The 18862-nt window shown below is 45.1% G+C and overlaps 1 protein-coding gene across 2 annotated transcripts in view; it reads right to left on the reverse strand.

Moving 5' to 3' along the window:
- PNPLA2 (patatin like domain 2, triacylglycerol lipase) overlaps positions 1 to 18862 on the reverse strand; it is a 43156-nt gene that overhangs the window by 5727 nt on the left and 18567 nt on the right. Inside the window, exons 2-9 of one of the 2 annotated variants that reach the window (XM_082230463.1) lie at positions 13411 to 13643; positions 13123 to 13188; positions 9638 to 9847; positions 8658 to 8718; positions 6006 to 6188; positions 4036 to 4168; positions 3369 to 3491; positions 87 to 242 (exon numbers count right to left, since the gene is read on the reverse strand). In XM_082230463.1, coding sequence (XP_082086589.1) covers positions 131 to 242; positions 3369 to 3491; positions 4036 to 4168; positions 6006 to 6188; positions 8658 to 8718; positions 9638 to 9847; positions 13123 to 13188; positions 13411 to 13643 — 1121 coding nt within the window. In that variant the 3' untranslated portion in view covers positions 87 to 130. The remainder of the gene's footprint in view (positions 1 to 86; positions 243 to 3368; positions 3492 to 4035; positions 4169 to 6005; positions 6189 to 8657; positions 8719 to 9637; positions 9848 to 13122; positions 13189 to 13410; positions 13644 to 18862) is intronic. The other variant, XM_082230462.1, reaches the window with a different exon arrangement.

Below are 18862 nucleotides of genomic sequence, written 5' to 3' on the forward strand. Positions count from 1 at the left end.
ATACAAAAAGTCAGCAGCACAGGCTAGGATCATGGAAGGTGCAGGTGAGCAGTGCTCAGATTGTCCTTGCATGCCTCAATACTGACCTTTGACACCCTGGCTATCCTAGTCCTGCCCCTTCCTAGTCCCGTCATTGGCCCATAAGCAGAAAGTGCCACGTGATCTGACTGAGGTCCAGGGGAAACTTGGAGCCTCCAGAGTCCCCAGGCTGACGGTCGTCACACTGCTGAGTTTCATTCGGTCTGAGAAAGTGAGTCAGGTGTACAAGTGAGAACACAAGCTGCGTAGAGTGGGCTGCTCTGCAAAATGAGATTCTCCACTGGCAGACTGGGCTCCGTTATCTCTCGATAAAACCTGCACCCCGTCGAGTGCAAGTGGACTGTGCAACACCCAGATGTAATGCGCGAGCCACCCGTTGATGTGGTAACTGTTTATTGTCACACGATAAATGCAAACAAATCACTTGGAAAAACCATCTATTTGTTATATTGTAAAACATTAAATGACAGCTTTGTTACTGAAAGCTGTTTCAAACAACACATTTGTCTGCACAAACCATCCTGATATCTTTTGCATGTTGACAGTTGACATACAGAACTGTCCTGAGAAATTACTGTATTTTTCGCACCATAGGGCGCACCGGACCATAGGGCGCACCCAGTTTTTAGGGGGGGAATTCAAGAAAAAAATCTTTTTTTCCCCCGCAGCCCCAAAGAGCAGCGTACAGGCTGCACACAACCTCTCCCTACCGGAGGGGTTGCGTGCAGCTATGGATCAAGCCAAGGCAGCGAGCGGGATGGATCCCACTCGCTGTTTTGGCTTCCCCTTTAGCTCCGTGCAGTCTCTCCCTCCCAGGAGAGGCTGCGTGGGGCTAAAGAATCCATAGCCCCATGCAGCCTCTCCTTGGCAGAGGGGCTGCGCGCAGCTATGGAGGAAGCCAAGGCAGCGAGCGGGATGGATTCTGCTCGCTGTTTGGGTTCCCCTTTAGCCCGGTGCAGCCTCTCCCTCCGGCAAGGAGAGGCTGCGTGGGGCTAAAGAATCCATAGCCCCGTGCAGCCTCTCCTTGGCAGAGGAGCTGCGCGCAGCTATGGAGGAAGCCAAGGCAGCGAGCGGGATGGATTCCGCTCGCTGTTTGGGTTCCCCTTTAGCCCTGTGCAGCCTCTCCTTGGCGGAGGGGCTGCACAGGGCTTTCCTGGCTTTACTGGGAGGTGGGGGGATTCCCTCACCTCTCCCCAAAGCCCGCAGAAGCCATGCAACCCCTTTAAAGGGATTGCGGCTTCTCCTGGCTTTTGTGAGAGGTGAGGGAATTCCCCCACTTCCCGCAAAACCGGCAGAAGCCGCGCGCACTTTAAAAGGGCTGCACGGCTTCTCCTGGCTTTCCTGGGAGGTGGGGGGATTCCCCCACCCCCCGCAAAACCGGCAGAAGCCGCGCGCACTTTAAAAGGGCTGCATGGCTTCTCCTGGCTTTCCTGGGAGGTGGGGGGATTCCCCCACCCCCCCCGCAAAACCGGCAGAAGCCGCGCGCACTTTAAAAGGGCTGCACGGCTTCTCCTGGCTTTCCTGGGAGGCGGGGGGATTCCCCCACACCCCGCAAAACCGGCAGAAGCCGCACACACTTTAAAAGGGCTGCACGGCTTCTCCTGGCTTTCCTGGGAGGCGGGGGGATTCCCCCACCCCCCGCAAAACCGGCAGAAGCCGCACACACTTTAAAAGGGCTGCACGACTTCTCCTGGCTTTCCTGGGAGGTGGGGGGATTCCCCCACCTCCCGCAAAACCGGCAGAAGCCGCGCAATCCCTTTAAAGAGATCGCGGCTTCTCCTGGCTTTTCTGGGAGGTGGGAGAAGGGACTGATGCCGCCAGTGAGTCCCTTCTCCCTCCTGTTGAAAAGCCCGCAAGAGCTCACGGAGCTTGTGTGCGGCTCTTGGGGGCTTTTCCCGCCTGCCTCCCCCCTGCATTCGTTCCATAGGACGCACACACATTTTCCCTTGCTTTTTAGGAGGGAAAAAGTGCGTCCTATGGTGCGAAAAATACGGTAATGTGTGAATTGGAAGATCGTAGAAAAATCATCTGCTATTGCAGGAACAAACATTTTTATAAGTCATTCCATGGAAAGTAAAGGGAAATAGGGTCCCTGTTGTTAGGTTGGAAAAATATATACGTAGTGGCTTTCTCTCCTCCTTACTTTTTAAAAAAGTTGTTGTCATTTAATTAAGCATATAAACAATTGCTAAAGTAGGAAATAACAAACAACTTGTCCCAATAAAATCATATACATTTGTCTTGCTATACAACATCTCATTTGGTTGCTCTAAAAGATCACACCATGTTTCCCTGTGAGTGTTAGGTGGATTCCTACCACTATCCAAACAATTTATATATTCAATGATATTTTTTTTGCCATGTATTATAAAAAGAATAGGGATGGTGTTTGCCCTTTGCTGTTCTGACCTGGCATGTTAGTTTCTCTGCCAATGCTATTGACCACCGACTATTATACCAAGAATCAATGTTCAGCCCAAAGCCAGTTTTCCAGCATCCATGGCTATCTCCATATGGGCAACCTCTGGCTATCTCCCCCCCCCCCACACCTTTGAGATAGAATCCAATCACTTTTTGGCAGTTCACACACAATACATTTTTGCCCACTGTCCTGAACTGCCCTGGGAACATGTTCACATACAGGAAAAAAACTGAACCAAGAGTGAGAAAAGGAAGCATTTGAAGAGGGTTGTTTGGGTTTTAAACTTAATCCAAGATAGCTCTTCAGAACACTCTGTATATGGGATGCTACTATATCTAAGTTTTACTCAGAGTAGATCTAATGAAATCAAAGACCCTAACAGGTTCATTAATTTCAATGCGTTTAACTCTGGAGTAAAACTTAGTTGAACACCACCCTTGGAAATTAGGCCTTTTTCTTTTGGAAAGAAAATTAGGCCCTTTCAAATATGTTACGTACAACATCTAAGGACTTCAAGCACTTAGTTATGTTATTTCACCGTCAAAACAAAACTGGGGACTGTCAAGCCTGGGTTTTCAGTTATTTGGTTTCTTGAAAAAGAAGCGCACAGTGCTGGAATTGCCTGTAGTTTCATAACCATGTATTCGGTTACCTAGGCACAGTAACACTAAACCTTCCTGAAGAGTAAGGCACCTTTATTTTATAGAGGGCTGTGCAAAGTAAGATGACACATCTAGAACTGCCATCTTAAGCACACAAACTTGGAGGAGAGTACAAAGGGGCTGATTTCTGAATAAGCACGGTCAGATTGGAGGCCAAAGTCCCCCTGATTACCATTTATATGGCGCCAGTCCTATGGCAACTCCCAGTGTCGCAATACTTAGAAAAGCAAACAAGATAATCCTACCTGGCTGAGAGATGGCTTCCCAGCTTCTTCTTGGCTTTCCTCATCAGATAGTGGCAGACTTTCCTCGTCTGCTCCTTCATCCACCTGATATCCTCAGGGACATCTGGCAGCCATTCAAGCAACCTGAAGGAGACAGGTGACCAACAGGGACGCTGTTACGTAACACAGGCCATTGCTACACTGCAAGCACGAAGGAGCACCAGCCACGTTGCAGCTTTGCAAAGGTGTTCTTAAAAACAGCCTGCACAAGGGCGCCTCTTGTGACAATGGCAAGTATTCACATAAAGAGCATGCCTCCCCTTGCTAGAGTAGACCAGTGACCTTTCTCGTCCAGAATCCCATTTCCCATGGTGGCTAACTAGGTGTCTATATGGGAAGCCCAGATGCAGCACATGAGAGCAAGAGTTTGTTCCTGCTACTGTTTCCCAGTGGCTGATAGCCACCTCTGACCCTGCACATAGACCTCATGGCTAGTAGCCATTGACAACCACATGGGAGAGGGTTCTTGGCTTGCAATAAATTCCCTTGGAGTGGATTTTACCCTTGTTTTATTTAGAACCAAGTCCCACAGAGTAGCAAGCTCTTAACGATGCAGATAATACAGCAGTCTAGGTCCCAATCACAAGCATCTCCCAAAAGCATATCAGAAACAGGATTTAGAGCATACCTGACAGTGAAGGAGAGAGCCGACTCCAGAGGAAGAGTGTATGGCAGCATCAAGGTAGAGGCCAGGCGAACAGGCAACAGGTTGGCAAAGCCGGTGAACAATCCCCTCCTCTCAGCACAGGCTTCCAAGAGGGCTGGAGATGGAGACAGTGAGTTATTCCAGTCACCAATTCAATGGGGAAAGCAGAGACTGCCCCTCTCAATTTTTAGAGGAGAAACACCTGTCCAAAATTTAGCCCTCTTGTGGCTCCAAACATCAGCCCAAAAGGCAAGGAATAAAAATGCAGTATAAGACTTCGCCCAGCTCATGAGAAGCAGCCAGAGGGATTTCTATTACTCTTCTTCCTCAGAGAAAGAGACCAAGCCTGCCTCATTTAAAAGGTAGTATTCACTATAGAACTTGAATGCCTCTGAAACCTTCAATTCTGTTGGGCAGTATGAGTTAGCAACATGTTATTGCCAGGGCTCTGAAGGCCCTGCAGTTCAAAAAAACAACAACATTAATGTGTAGTTTCCCAGTGCAGGTGTAGGTTTGAAATGAAGTGAGGGACTTCACATGCTACAACAGGAGTGGGAATTGAAAACACAAGTCACCAACATTTTAAAAGCAATTACTGGATGTTCAGACTACTTTGAAGATCCACAAAATCTCTCTAGCCATAAACATGCTTCTACTACTAAGCAGGGGGACCAAGAGGTTTGTTATAGGCGGGAAGATTGTGTCAATTCTAGAGCTGGCAGCAAATCACTTTATTCATCTCTCCTCAACACTGATCCCCATCTTATCTGTCTACAGGCATTTCCCGACAATTTTGCTGGTTTTTATGCTTCTGTGTCTACTATCCGTTATCTCATGAGTCACCTAAGAGAAGTTCCAATAGGAAAATAAAAAACTATAGCCAGACCCTAAATCAAGGCAGGCAGCCTGTTCTTCTCAGATACCAACTTTACTGGGCAGTGGAGGTTGGAACCAGAGTTTCAAGTCAGTGCTGTGCACCAACTTCAGAATTTCCACATGCATATGTGAACACATGCACACTTTCAAAACACTGCTCAGTACACTTGTGTTATTAATGGGAAATAGAGATTTTCTGAAATCCTGCAATATGTCTGCAGGGGGCCATGGAGCAAATTGTATCCCCTTACATTAGCCATAGGGACGCAGGTGGCGCTGTGGATTAAACCACAGAGCCTAGGACTTGCCGATCAGAAGGTCGGCAGTTCAAATCACCACGACAGGGTGAGCTCCCATTGCTTGGTCCCAGCTCCTGCCAACCTAGCAGTTCGAAAGCACATCAAAGTGCAAGTAGATAAATAGGTACCGCTCCGGCGGGAAGGTAAACGGCGTTTCCGTGCGCTGCTCTGGTTCGCCAGAAGCGGCTTAGTCATGCTGGCCACATGACCCGGAAGCTGTACGCCGGCTCCCTCGGCCAATAAAGCGAGATGAGCGCCACAACCCCAGAGTCGGTCATGACTGGACCTAATGGTCAGGGGTCCCTTTACCTTTACCTACATTAGCCATACTTCCCACCCTGTGTATTTCATGTATTCACAGTTTCCTAATTTACCTTTGGACATGGCCAATTATGGCCAACTATACAATGAAATCAATTTAACCATCATGGCTTCCTCCACAGAGCCTGGAACTTGTAGTTCGAATATGTACCAGGGAAACCAAATCATCTGCACAGAACAAAATAAAACGTATGCATATGTGCAGAATCGGAATGTCTATCTTTTAGCCTCTCAACATTCTTCTTTCTTCCGCTTCTCCCGTTTTCTCCCACAAAGGAAAAAAGCAGGACATAAGTCGGGGTGGGGAACTCGTGGCGGAGGCCCAACATCAGATGATACTGAACTACATGTTCCTCACCCCTAGAGCATTACAAAAGCCTCAGCCTAGTCTGTGTAATGAGGAGAGCCTTGGGTCAGACACAGACACACAGCAGCCTCTCCAACCCAAGATCATACCTTGGTTCAGTTTAGGAGGCAAGTGTTCAAGAATGTGATCTTCAGCCTCTGCCAGTGCAGCACTCTCTCCCAGCTGGTCCTCTTCCCCTGCCTCCTCCTCCTCTTCTTCTTCAGCATTCCTCACCCCGGCACCATTTTCAATAGCCAGCAAAGGGTTGGTGGGTCTTGGACGATGGAGAAGACCTGAGGAAGAAGGGAGAAGGAACTGTTGTGCTTCAACCAAAAACTTAATATGCTTTGCAGATTATCTTTCCTGACAGTGGAGAAAGTGGCAGTCACAGCCAAAAGCCACCTGCTGTCACGGAGGATACCATGTACAATAAGCACTGGACATGAAATTGCCACCAAGGCATGTGAGACAGCTGTGCAAGGCAAGAGGGTTTACAAAGCAGAGAGAAATAGCTCCTCGGGAAAAGACTCAGTGGGCATCAATGCTACACTCCTTTGGGCACCAGGTTAAAACTTATTTGTTTACTCAGACTTTTTTTTTTAAGTGCTAAATTTGTTTTTGGAACTTTTTTTAAAAAAACCACAGGTATCTTAAAACAATAGATCTATGGTGGATTATGTTTTCCTTTCTTTGTTATAACTGTACACTGCCATTGGATCTGTTTGAATAAAGTTTAGTTTACAAATATTTAAAAGAATATTGTAACACGTATGTTGTACATAATGTGCGATGTCTAATACCTAGAAGTATCGTGCAGCAGAAGTATGTTGTTTCTTGTAAAACATGCGCATGGAGGGACATTTAAATGTTAAATCCTGCCCACAAATATACCCCACCTCTACAGACTGAAGCAACGTAGTTCTAAGAACTCAGTACCACATGGTTTATCTATCCAGGGACCTCCAACTCCCAATAGTCTGTGATCTACTCACAGTATAAAAAAACTGGCAGTGATCTACTCATTGTCGTAAAAAGACTAGCAGTGATCTACCCAAAGGTTGTGGAGCTTTTTTTAGGAAGCCAAAGTTGGTGGGAGTTTTTAGTTTTTTGTTGTTGTTGGTTTTTTTTTGGTTTTTTTGTAAGGAGATCGCTGAGGGGCCAGAGATCAACCAGGACCTACCAGGAACACCCCGTGATCTACCAGTAGATTGCGATCTACCTGTTGGACATGCCTGAAGTGGCACCTCGGGTTACAAACACTTTGGGTTACAGACTCTGCTAACCAGGAAGAAGTACCTCGGGTTAAGAACTCTACCTCAGGATGAGAACAGAAATTGCGTGGCGGCAGCGGCGCGGCAGCAGCAGGAAGCCCCATTAGCTAAAGTGGTACCTCAGGTTAAGAATGGTTTTAGGTTAAGAACGGACCTCCGGAATGAATTAAGTTTGTAACCAGAGGTACCACTGTATATGCCTACACATTCTGTAAAGTACCATTTGAATTCTAGAACTACTATACATAGCTTCAATAAGAAGTCCCAAGTAGAACCTTTCACACCTGCAACCATAAGAAATCTTTGGCTGTTACCAAGTCGATTTCCTCTCTAATTGCCTTCTCTGGGGTAGCGCAGTGGGGTTGCTGAATCATGTAATATAAGAACATAAAAAGAGCCCTTCTGGATCAGAGCAAAGCCTCATTTCGTTGAGTATCCTGTTCTCTTAGTGACCAACTGTTGCCTGTAGGAAGCACACAGGCAAGACCTGAACTGCATCAATGTAAGTAGTTAACTCATGAACTGCAAGGACAAAAAAATACAGTGCACAAGATTGCTGCACTACAGACAGTGTACCACAAGGTGGCACTATAGACACAAACAGTGTGCTCTGGCCACAGCACCGGCTCATGCCAGAATAATAGGCAGAGTGCTAGAGAAGCATTGTTATGCTCTTGCACAGCTTCCATTAAAATGAATTTTGTGCAGGAGAAAACCCCAGTGGATCATACCCAGTGCCATTTTGCATCTATGTGATCAAATACAAAATAGACTCTCTTGTCATATCCAACGTTTTGCTTTCATTCAGCGATTTGTGTAGGAGTATGTAAAACCTCTTGATTTACTCAGAACTTTTCTAATTATGTAGAATGGAAAGGGTGCTCAAACTCAGATAAGTGGAAATACAATTGGCAATAATGAAGCTGGCTGCTGCATAGTAAAGGTAAAGGTACCCCTGCCCGTACGGGCCAGTCGTGACCGACTCTAGGGTTGCGCGCTCATCTCACTTAAGAGGCCGGGAGCCAGCGCCGTCCGAAGACACTTCCGGGTCACGTGGCCAGCGTGACGAAGCTGCAGCTGGCGAGCCAGCACCAGCGCCGCACACGGAAACGCCGTTTACCTTCCGGATATAAAGCGGTACCTATTTATCTACTTGCACTTAGGGGTGCTTTCGAACTGCTAGGTGGGCAGGAGCTGGGACCGTAGACAGGAGTTCACCCCGCCGCGGGGATTCGAACCGCCGACCATACGATCGGCAAGTCCTAGGCGCTGAGGTTTTACCCACAGCGCCACCCGCGTCTCCTTTTCTGCTTAGCAACAACTGGTTAGATGGGACAACTGAGGGTTAAGCATGGCCGCCAATGGATTTTATGCACAAGCAGGACACAAGGAAACTTATAAAGCAGAGAAGAAAAATGTTTTTACACAGTTTTACGTTTGCTAGAAAATTTGGGTGGGGAGGGAAGGCAAAACCTTTTGCTAAGTGCTTACCATTCTTTTTCAAGAAGTGCAGTGCATCCCTGTATCCTTGCTTGCACATGTCCCGCAGAACCTACACACAGAGATAAAGGAGAGTCAGTTATGATGATGAAAGTCTGTGTCTAAACATTCCAGTTGGAAGGGCAAGAGGGGCTTGTTTTCTGGTTACAACCATTGCTACCCCAACAGTGTTTTCTACTGCAGCAATAAAAGAGGGAGAAAGGGCAGAAAGCAAGAACGGACCAACAGGAACACAGAGGAGACATGTTATGGTCTGGGCAATGGCTCTGAATGAACACCCATGGGGGAAGAAAGAAGGCCAACAAAGGAATGTCAGTCTACACCAACTGAATACAGTCCATAAGCATTTTCAAACAATTGAAGGTATTTTCAGCTCTCTTCATGTTATTCCAATGGGATTAAAAAAGGCATTCAGTGCATTCCAAAAGTTTTGAAGGCTTCTTGTCCCATCACTTAAAAAAAAACAAGTCAGATTAAATCATAGAATGAGCATTTGCCACTCCAAATTAGGCTACCTGTCAACACCCTCTAAAGAATGGGAGTGGGAGTCCCAAGTTACATGAAGTGCATTGGCTGATCACCCACGTGCCTTTCAGTGACTTTGTTGCCTGTTTCTAAAAGGAAACGTGCAGCTGTTCATGAAACACCATATGCCCGTCTCTCAGAAATGGGTGGCACAAACACCACTGAAGCTTTACGGAGGGCAGGTTGGTTTCTATAGGTGTGTAAGCTCCATCCAACACCAGTGGGACTCACTTCCAAGTAAACATGCACAGTTTTGTGTTAGAAGCATAAGGGCTAAGACAGATGAAGTGCTCTGATGAGGGATGACTACAATGATTTGTATTTAGAAAGTATATAAATTCAGGTTGCCTGAAGTTCCTTCAAATGAAGAGCCATAAACAATGTTTACCATCTATGGAAGCTCAAGCGTCACTACAAAAATATACACAATCATGCTGGGCTCTCACCTGAGGCTCTGGTGGAAACAGGGCCTTTGAAAGGCGGTAGAGGTTGCGCATGTTGAACTGAATGCTGGTATTCGTGACCCTGAGCTCATGGATGTTTGTGGAGCTGTCCCGTGGACAGATATCACTCTCCCCAGAGAAAGGGGACACCGTGATGGTGTTCTTCAGCTCATACTGTGGCAGGTTGTCAGAAATCCCTCCATCAACATACCTCTGGGAGGAGAGAAAGAATGACAAGGAATCATTGAAGGTTTTATTATACAGATACAGTTAACAGTCTGTCCCACCCCCAAATTTCCAAACACTTATAGGCAATTGCAAATGTACCAGTTCACAGTTGCTTGGCGAGTCTGGCAGGTTATAGCAGCCATATTCAGGGGGTGTGAATTGCCATCAATATACTGATGACACACAGCTCCTTCTGTTTCATTGGTGCCTGGGGAAGCAGTAATGGGCTGGATGTGGGCCAAGAAACAGAAGCTGAATCTAGACAAGCATAGGTGCTGTGGTTGCACAGAGTCCGAGAATCAGCAGAACACCCTTATTCTGGAAGGGGCTGCACTCGTTTGCATCCTTTCCTGAATAGAGATAGCCTGGCCACTATTATCCATGCTCTGCTGTCCTTTAGATTAGACTACTGTCATGTACTCTTTGTAGGGCTGCTCTTCCAAAATGGTTCAGAACTTGCAACTAGTGTAAAATGCAGGGCTCCAGAGTACTAAAACAGCTGCACAGCTTGCCAATTCTCTTTAGAGCCCAAGCCAAAGTGCTTATGTTGACATTAAAATAAGAGAACTTCTCTTTTACCAACCTACCACCTGGGCCTGAAGATCAGCTAAGGAGAACCTCCTGATGGCCACCACAACAGAGGTGTTCAGTAGTGTGAGGACCCACAGCACAGCCTTTCCTGTGGCAGCTCCGAAACAATGGAACTATCTCCCTACTGAGTACTGTAGTGTCTTGCCTACTCTTTCAAGAGGGAAGTGAATACACTCCCCCCCCCCACCCAGGTTTCTGGAGGTTAGGAGGCATAATACACTGAGGTCAGTGTATGGCACCCATTGTCACCTTACATTATCCTCTGTTATTTTAGTTTGTGCTGAGTTTATTTCATATAGATGTTCCAATTGGCCTCGGAATATGCATTTGTGCATTTTAATATGTTGCGCATCCCCCTGTGACTTTATGATAAAGAGTAGTATCAAAATATCTAAATGAAATGAGTGAGATCCATGGGGTGACGGCAACCAGTGAAGATCCCTAGGCCTTTTACTGACATACCCACTGCCTACCTACATTAGCTGGAAGGCAAGCACTTCTGAACTATTGCTTTACTTATTAATTGTTCGATGCATCTGGCCCAACAGGGCTTCCTGCTTCAGACAGCCAGCTTTTTGCTGTGAGGTATTTGGGAGACTTTTGGGTTGCAATGAGACTGGCTAGAGACAGAGGTGAAGGCTCTGCTGGCTCTAGCCTTATCTGCATGCATAGACCAGGGCTAAATATGTTTAATCTAGAGGAGAGGGATGCTTTGAGTTTGGATCCAAACTAAAATAAGAGGTGAGAGGGAGGGAGAGGTGATGAAGCAGGCACATCTCCAAAACAAGACATACACCCCCCCTCCCAGCTGTTATTGTTAACAACATTATGTAACAAAAGCAATAAATAAATAAAGCTAGCCGTCTATCGGGAACCTTTTGCCTACATTCCAGTTCGGAACAAACTGTTCATGCCAACCTTCTCCACAAACCCCACCACTCTGCTTCTACCAGACACTCCTTGAGTTCACAACCTCAATTTGATTTAGTGCCGTTGCAAATGGGCTTTTCTTAATACCACTCAGCCAGACCAGAATGGAACAGATATCAGGAGAAAAGGAAAAACAAAACCCTTTGGTGCAGCTACCTTTAAACAGTTCACTGTGGCTTGTTCTGACATGACAATAAACCATGGCTTACTGCAGGAATAAGCTGTTGTGTTTCAGGCTTGCGCCATCTTCCTTCCCTTCTTATTCTCCAACACGGCTGCAAGGAAACTGGAAGCCTTAACTTCCGATTTCAATTAACAACAGCTTAGCATACTATTAAAACCCTGAACTGTGGTCAACTGAAACAAGCCACCGTAATAAAACTATGGTTTGAAGTTGGCTCCTTTTGACAAAGCGTAGTCACAGTGTGTCATGGTTCAGACATTATGGTTTGTTTATTTTACTATTTATTTTCAATAGTAAAATGCCCAAAAAATAACATAGAAATGATAAGTAACATTGAAAAGTATGTAAACAAGCCTAACCAGGGTTCAGACATTATGTTTAACTGCAGTTAGTTTAAGGCAGGGGTAGGCAACCTAAGGCCTGGGGGCTGTATGCGGCCCAGTCGCCTTATAAATCCGGCCAGTGGACGGTCTGGGAATCAGCGTGTTTTTACATGAGTAGAATGTGTCCTTTTATTTAAAATGCATCTCTGGATTATTTGTGGGGCATAGGAATTCGTACATTTCCCCCACCCCACCCCAAATATAGTCTGGCCCACCACATGGTCTGAGGGACGGTGGACCGGCCCCCTGCTGAAAAAGGTTGCTGGTCCCCTGGTTTAAGACAACACCTCCTCACAGCCATGCTGTCAGAGAAGAAAGGGTTTTTTTCAGGAGCTTCTGCCTCACTTCCCTGAGCCATAAGTTGTGGTTTACTGTTATATATGAAATAGTCACATGGGGCTTCTCAGAGAAAGCTGGGCCAGAGGGTTTTTCCTGCCTTCCCCAGATTTATTGCCCTTTGGCCTGGGTGGTGCTGAGCAATCTCCAATTCCAATGGCACTAAAGTCTAAGAGTTCAAGGAAAGGGTGCTGCTGCACTGATAGGCTGTGTGTGCTGTGCCCTCAACAAGAGTGCAATTAGCTGACATGCTGGCTTATTTGCTGCTAGACACACACACACACACACACACCACCCTCGATGCCTGAAACAGGACTGCATGAAAACAAATAATCTCAAGTTTGGAAAAAAACAAGAGAAAAAACTCCTGACATCTACTACTGTGCTACACAGGTCTATTTTCTTAAGGCAATATTGTTGGCACCCTTGTCAGGCGCTGGATAAAACACAGCTGCATATAGCAGGGAGTTTCACCACTTTACACAAGTCATGACAGACACATATTAAATACCCATTTTATAATCTGAAGATTATGACTAATACAGACTTTGTGGCTTCAGCATCAAGCAAGATACTCCCCCTCATCCCTGCTCCCTTTGACTTAATAGCCTGCCTGATGTGTCCCTGGGATGATAACACGATGACTAAAGCTTGTGGCTTATGGCCGTCAGTTCCAACAGGAATGAAAACGAGACAATCAGTAGCAAGCCAGTTCTTCAGCTTGCTACTCTATGTATAATACGGAGACAGTAACAGCCAACCTTGCAAGGATCACAGCATGACCTCGTACCAATGCAAACAATTTTGGAAGCCCAAGTCCACGATGGCTTACTTACCACTCCTTGAAGACTGGGAGGGATGAGGCCACAGTACACTGGGATGAAAGTGCTGCAAACACATGCCTGAGAGAGACAGGAAAACACCACATGAAACCTAAATAACATGCGGGGGAGGATTTATGTATCCAGAGCACCAAGTAAATATCATCTGATGGAACAAGTGATAGCTACAAGACAGCCTTTCACCATGAAAGCATAGTCAAGTCAGGAGTCCCAGTCCCTGGTGGCTGGGAACCTACAGATTCACATCTAAAGCAATGAGGCAGTCATCATGTTATTACTTGCCTGGATAAGCTCCTCTTTGGAGCTGAACTCCGATAAGATGACATTCTCTCCATCTGAGACCCGCGTCAGCGAGATGCCCAAGCGCCCACTGGCCACCTCATGCCCGTTGTCTGGCAGGGTCTTGTATAGGCAGGTACGGATGATTTTCACTAAGTTGAAGGAGGGGTGCAAGGGGCCAAGAAACCTCTTCCGAGCCTCCTTAGAGACATGGATGATGTTTGCACCAGCCTCACCTAAGGTACAAGAGAACAACGGACGTTAGGAGGGCACTGCTGCACGATACTAAGCTAGCAGGCTTTACACGTTAAGGCACTCTAAACAGCAGTTATCTCTGAAATGCAGGCATCGCAATGACTGGCGGTTTCAGAATCACAAAACTATGGTACTGCCGAGAAAGAGAAACGGACAAAACAGCTCATGGAAGGCTTGTCAGTGACTGAAAGGACAGTTAGAATTTGAGTTTCGGTCTTGTTATATTCTGTCAGCAAACACTGTTGTTTTAATGGTGGTTTTAAAATTACAGAATGGCAATGCCCTTTGTGCCATTTGTAATAGAAATCATGCAATTAAATAGTCCTGAGGAGGAAGTACACGGTTCCCCAAACAGGTTGCGCACTGCAAGAAGCCACAGCCACTAAGCAGTTTGTTGCAGCATGCACCCATGTTTCAAATGTTGTAATTTTAGTATAGTGAGTAACTTCTGTTTGCCAATCTAGAGCTTCACTGGGAAATGACCTCACTGCCATAAGCCTTTCCCTTATTCCCCGCCCCCCATATCCAGAGTTGTTTACCTTCTCGTGCAGTTCCCCCTGCTAACCACAAAAATATACTCAAGGTTAAGTATAAAACAAATCTACCATGTTATAATAGGCTATTCTATTTTTTCTTCTATTACATGATTACTGGTTTTCAAACTTGGATACTGCACATCTATAGGATACCATCTAATAAAACAGCCAGCAGGAATTATGTGGCTTAACTATGTCTTAGTTCTTGAAACATAGTCTCATCATGAAATCAGCAGCAATCTGGCATATTTGTTGTTGCACCACAAAACCCTACTGCACCATATTCACTACTTCAAAATATTAGTCAAGGAACATTTAAATTGATGCAAATTATGACCAGAAAATCGTAAACATTAACTGGAGAATAATTTGTTACTTGTCATCCTTGCGCAGGGGCCATGCTAATCTTCTCTGTATCATTCCAATTTTAGTATATGTGCTGCCGAAGCGAGCGAGTTACTTCTGCTATGCAGTGGTGTGCTCACATGGACTATTTCAGAGCATCTGGGCTGGCCCAGTGCATCTCGGGGAGCTTAGCATTCCAGGTGTAAAAATAATAAAACTTCTATGGTCCCTTACTGGCAGATGAAAGTTAAGTGTCAAAATAAGCCTCCATTGTGGATTTTTAAAAGAGCACTATTGGATTAAACCAGACTATTCCAGTCTAGCACTCCACTCTCACAGTGGCCAACCAGATGCTAATGGGAAACCCACATGCAAGACATGTGTGCAACAGCACACTCTACACTTGTGTTCCCCCAGTGACTGGTATCCAGGGTAAATGGCTTTTGATACTGTTATCCCAGTATCCCATAACTCAGTTATCATGACCAGTAGCTATAACGATCAGTCAAGGATGCTGAAGTTGTATCCTGCATTGCAGATCCTGCACTGAACAAAGATTCTAAGATCGTTAAGTGGGTGTTGGTCCACAATAATTCTTCATACTACCAGGCCTAAAAGACACTCCCCCAGTACACACACACATACAATAAATTGAATTTCAAGTGCTTTGACTTCCACATTCCTCTACTGCTCTGATGTCAATCAAAGGATACTGCAGCGTCACTCAGCTACAGCAAATGCAACACTTTGGGATATTCAGTCCTCCACATTCTATAACTGACAACCTGGCTACGGCACTCTTTGACTCACATTGGAGCGGCTGAGGAAGTGGAAGCCAAAATGTTTTGCTATAATAAATTTGATCAGTTTGTGAGTCACTGTAATAAATACATGGTATTAGTGATTAAATGCATCCTTCCATGATTCAGAGCGAACTTGTCTGAAGTACTGTGTGAGATACTGCCACCAACTTTGATACACAAACCCCCACAAAGGAAGACTGATTTCCCCAAAGAGAACTTCTTAAGCTTGGCAGCAACACAGGCTTTGATTCAGTCTTCAGAGTTCTGTTGGACAGGAGTGAACTGGGCAAAACAACAACAACCCAGCAATTCTTTCCCTATTGAGACGGTTCCACTGCTCTATCACGTCGCTCCAAAACAGTCCAGTTGTGGAAACAAAAGCTCAGCTGCTTCATTCTTAACTGTCCCAGCGATCTGCAGTGGGTCAGAGGCTGACTTAGTAGAAAAACAAAGACTCCCATTTTCCCACTTCCTCTCTTGGGCATGCCAGCCAGAAAAACTTGCAAAGGCAAAGGGGGTAAGGGAGAGACAGTGGGCCGAGAGACTAAAAGCTGTCAGATTCAAATTGCCAGAACTCACAATGAACCTAGACTGATTTGTTAGGACTTGTGTTCACCTATCTGCCACCCTCATAGCAAATTCCTTAGTTTATCTGCACTATATGAAGCAGTTATTGCTTTTGTCAGTTCCGTATATCCCACCATTTGGCTTTGATGGATTGCCATGGCTTCCAGTATTGTTGGAAAGGAATAAAAACTTCTGTCTACCTTCTACACTCCATGCATCATTTTATATATCTCTATCATATCCTGTCTGACCCATCATTTTTCTAAGCTAAAAAGCCCCAAATTGCCCCTGACCCTGGAGGTACATCAGCCACCATGACTAGCAGCCATAGCCTGCTCCTGCTTTGATTCCTGTAATAGAGAATTGCTCTTGGCATCCCTCCTGGAGGAGACCCATTTTAGGGAACAACCAAGCCCTTGAAATATACACTAAAAAAAAATCTCCTGGTTTTAATATATATACCGTATCTATTTTAATGTTTAGATTAGTTGTACTTCTAGCCTGTTTTTCACCAAATAGCCCCAGGGCAGCTTAACGAATATATAATTAAGGTAAGTACAGCTGCACAATTAAAAACAAAATAAGAACCACAAAGACAACCGACAACAAAACAATAGCAAGGAACTGCAGTGTAGGAGTGCTGATATTGCAGATTAGAGATGTAGTCAGAAAATGTCAACTGTTTTCACAATCACAGTTTTTGGTGCTGACAACCCCAATATCCTTTCTTAGGTTTCTAGCGAGAGCATATAAAAACCAGCAGATTGTGCTCTGCTTTTCATAATGCTGCCAGCAAATATGCAAAGTGAGTAGCACCTGAAACAAAATGTTAACAGTGTGCAGTGCTTCTGTTTATGGGTGCAGGTTCCAGAATATTCCATTCTACTACCCCTCACAAAAAAGTCGGTATTTAATGGCCATTGAGAATGCACGGTGTTCACTGAGTTGCTTTGGTTCCTGAAGATTTTTTGCAATTCTTAAAATCTTGAGGCTCTCCAAAGCCTGCTGACTCCATGCACAAGGGAAGGTTAGTGATGTTTTGGCTACATAAGGATCCAAACTTGGAGAAGTGAGGGTGCTGTGAGTATATGTGGGATTGAGCACTGCACACACACCATCAACTACATGAAAACTGACCAGAAATACTAGCAGATATCTAGAGGAAAGCTGCTTTTAAAACTAGATTTCTAATTATGGGTACAAAAGAAGGAGAGATGAAATAAGTCCCAATGAGTTTCTTTAGAGTGGCTGCACAGAAGCTGTGATGCTACTTTGCCTTTGCTGCCCTGGACCTACGAAGACAAGAAATAATCTACAAAACAGTCTACACTCTTATTTTGCAGTGCCACTAGGGTCATGGGCAACATTTGGAAACTGACGTGGCAAGGCATCACTGAGGCTGGGACTGTAATTATTTAACTCCCCAGGCACATGTACACTTTGCACTCTTAAGCACTGGGTTGCAGGGGGAGAGAGGCAAGCCTTCCCTAAAATTAGGGAAAGCCAGAAGCGAAAGGAATAGCTCCTCTTCAGCTGACCTTTAAGTCCTCTGGAAGGGGGTCCTTACCAAACATATCAGTACAGTTCATATGCATAAAATGTGTCCTTTACTTGTTTAAAAGCAAGAACATAGCTGTGTACCTTGAAAGTGCCAAATAACCTTTAAGGGGGACGTGGATAGAGTGAACTTCAGACTTCCTAGAAGAGAGATTCAGCTTGGATGCACTGCCAAGGAGAGTAGATTTATTTGGATAGACTCCAAAGTAGATGACAGCAGTGATGATAGTTGAGCATGTGCTATAACCTTATGAAATGCTATGTATACACACTCACACACTTTAACAGAAGAAGGCCACCAGCAAGCTGAGCTTTGGCAATGCTAGATAGGATTATTAATGGGAATTAGAGAACTCACCCTAGAGTGCTGAAGGAGAGGGAAGGTGACTCCTATTGAGGGATCACAGTAATAAACATCCTTAAGCTATTATCTCCAGTTCCTAGCATAAGGCTGGTAGAGGATATAAAAGATGGGTGGTCTCAATTTGTGTGTATGCCCAATCTCTCTTCATCCCTCACCCAGGGAGCTATTCACCTAGGCTTTACTGGAGCAGATCTACTTAACTTAATGGGCCCAACTTAATCATGTTTATTAATTTCAGTGGATCTTCTTTAAATAAAACCTAGCTGAATATAACCTCCAATATTTTGGTCAGCCATCTCAATATTGTTTATTATATGCTCTTCATTGCAATGCAGCTCCAGAGAGGGTTACAAATAAAATACAAATTTACATTATACTGCAGTGCCTTAGAAAACAAGGCTGTTAATTACAAGCATAAAAAGAAAAAAAAACCACATCAAGCCTGACACTAACATCCACCAAAGTCCTGAGTGAATAGAAAGGCTTTTACCTGGCACTGGAAACTAATGAAGTGGGGTTTTATTTTTCTATGGAAACTTTCCATTTCATAAATTCTTTAGTTCACAATGAACAGATGCCAATTGCAAATACAGTATTAAGCAAGCTTGTTACCTTTCTTTACTAAGTACAAGAAAAACAAATATGCTAAATTAGACCACTCTCTAGGGCAGGCATCCCCAAACTCGGCCCTCCAGATATTTTGGGACTACAACTCCCATCATCCCTAGCTAACAGGACCAGTGGTCAGGGATGATGGGAATTGTAGTCCCAAAACATCTGGAGGCCTGAGTTTGGGGGTGTCTGCTTTAGGGCATCAGAAAATTTCCCAATTGAAATTACCCTAATTGTATTTTGATTCTTGAAAAAGAAATCCAGAAAACCCAACATCCCCAACATCGCTGCAGGAAACTCAAGTGGTGTAAGCTCCAGTCACATCTCAGAGGGATTCCAAAGCTGGGGCACCAACCCAGAGACGGCTTGTCACTGCATAACAAGCTTCCCACAGAGGAATTATAGCTAAGAGAACC

The sequence above is a fragment of the Podarcis vaucheri genome (genome assembly GCF_965113315.1).
Source record: "Podarcis vaucheri genome assembly, chromosome: 1".
Classification (NCBI taxonomy): domain Eukaryota; kingdom Metazoa; phylum Chordata; class Lepidosauria; order Squamata; family Lacertidae; genus Podarcis; species Podarcis vaucheri.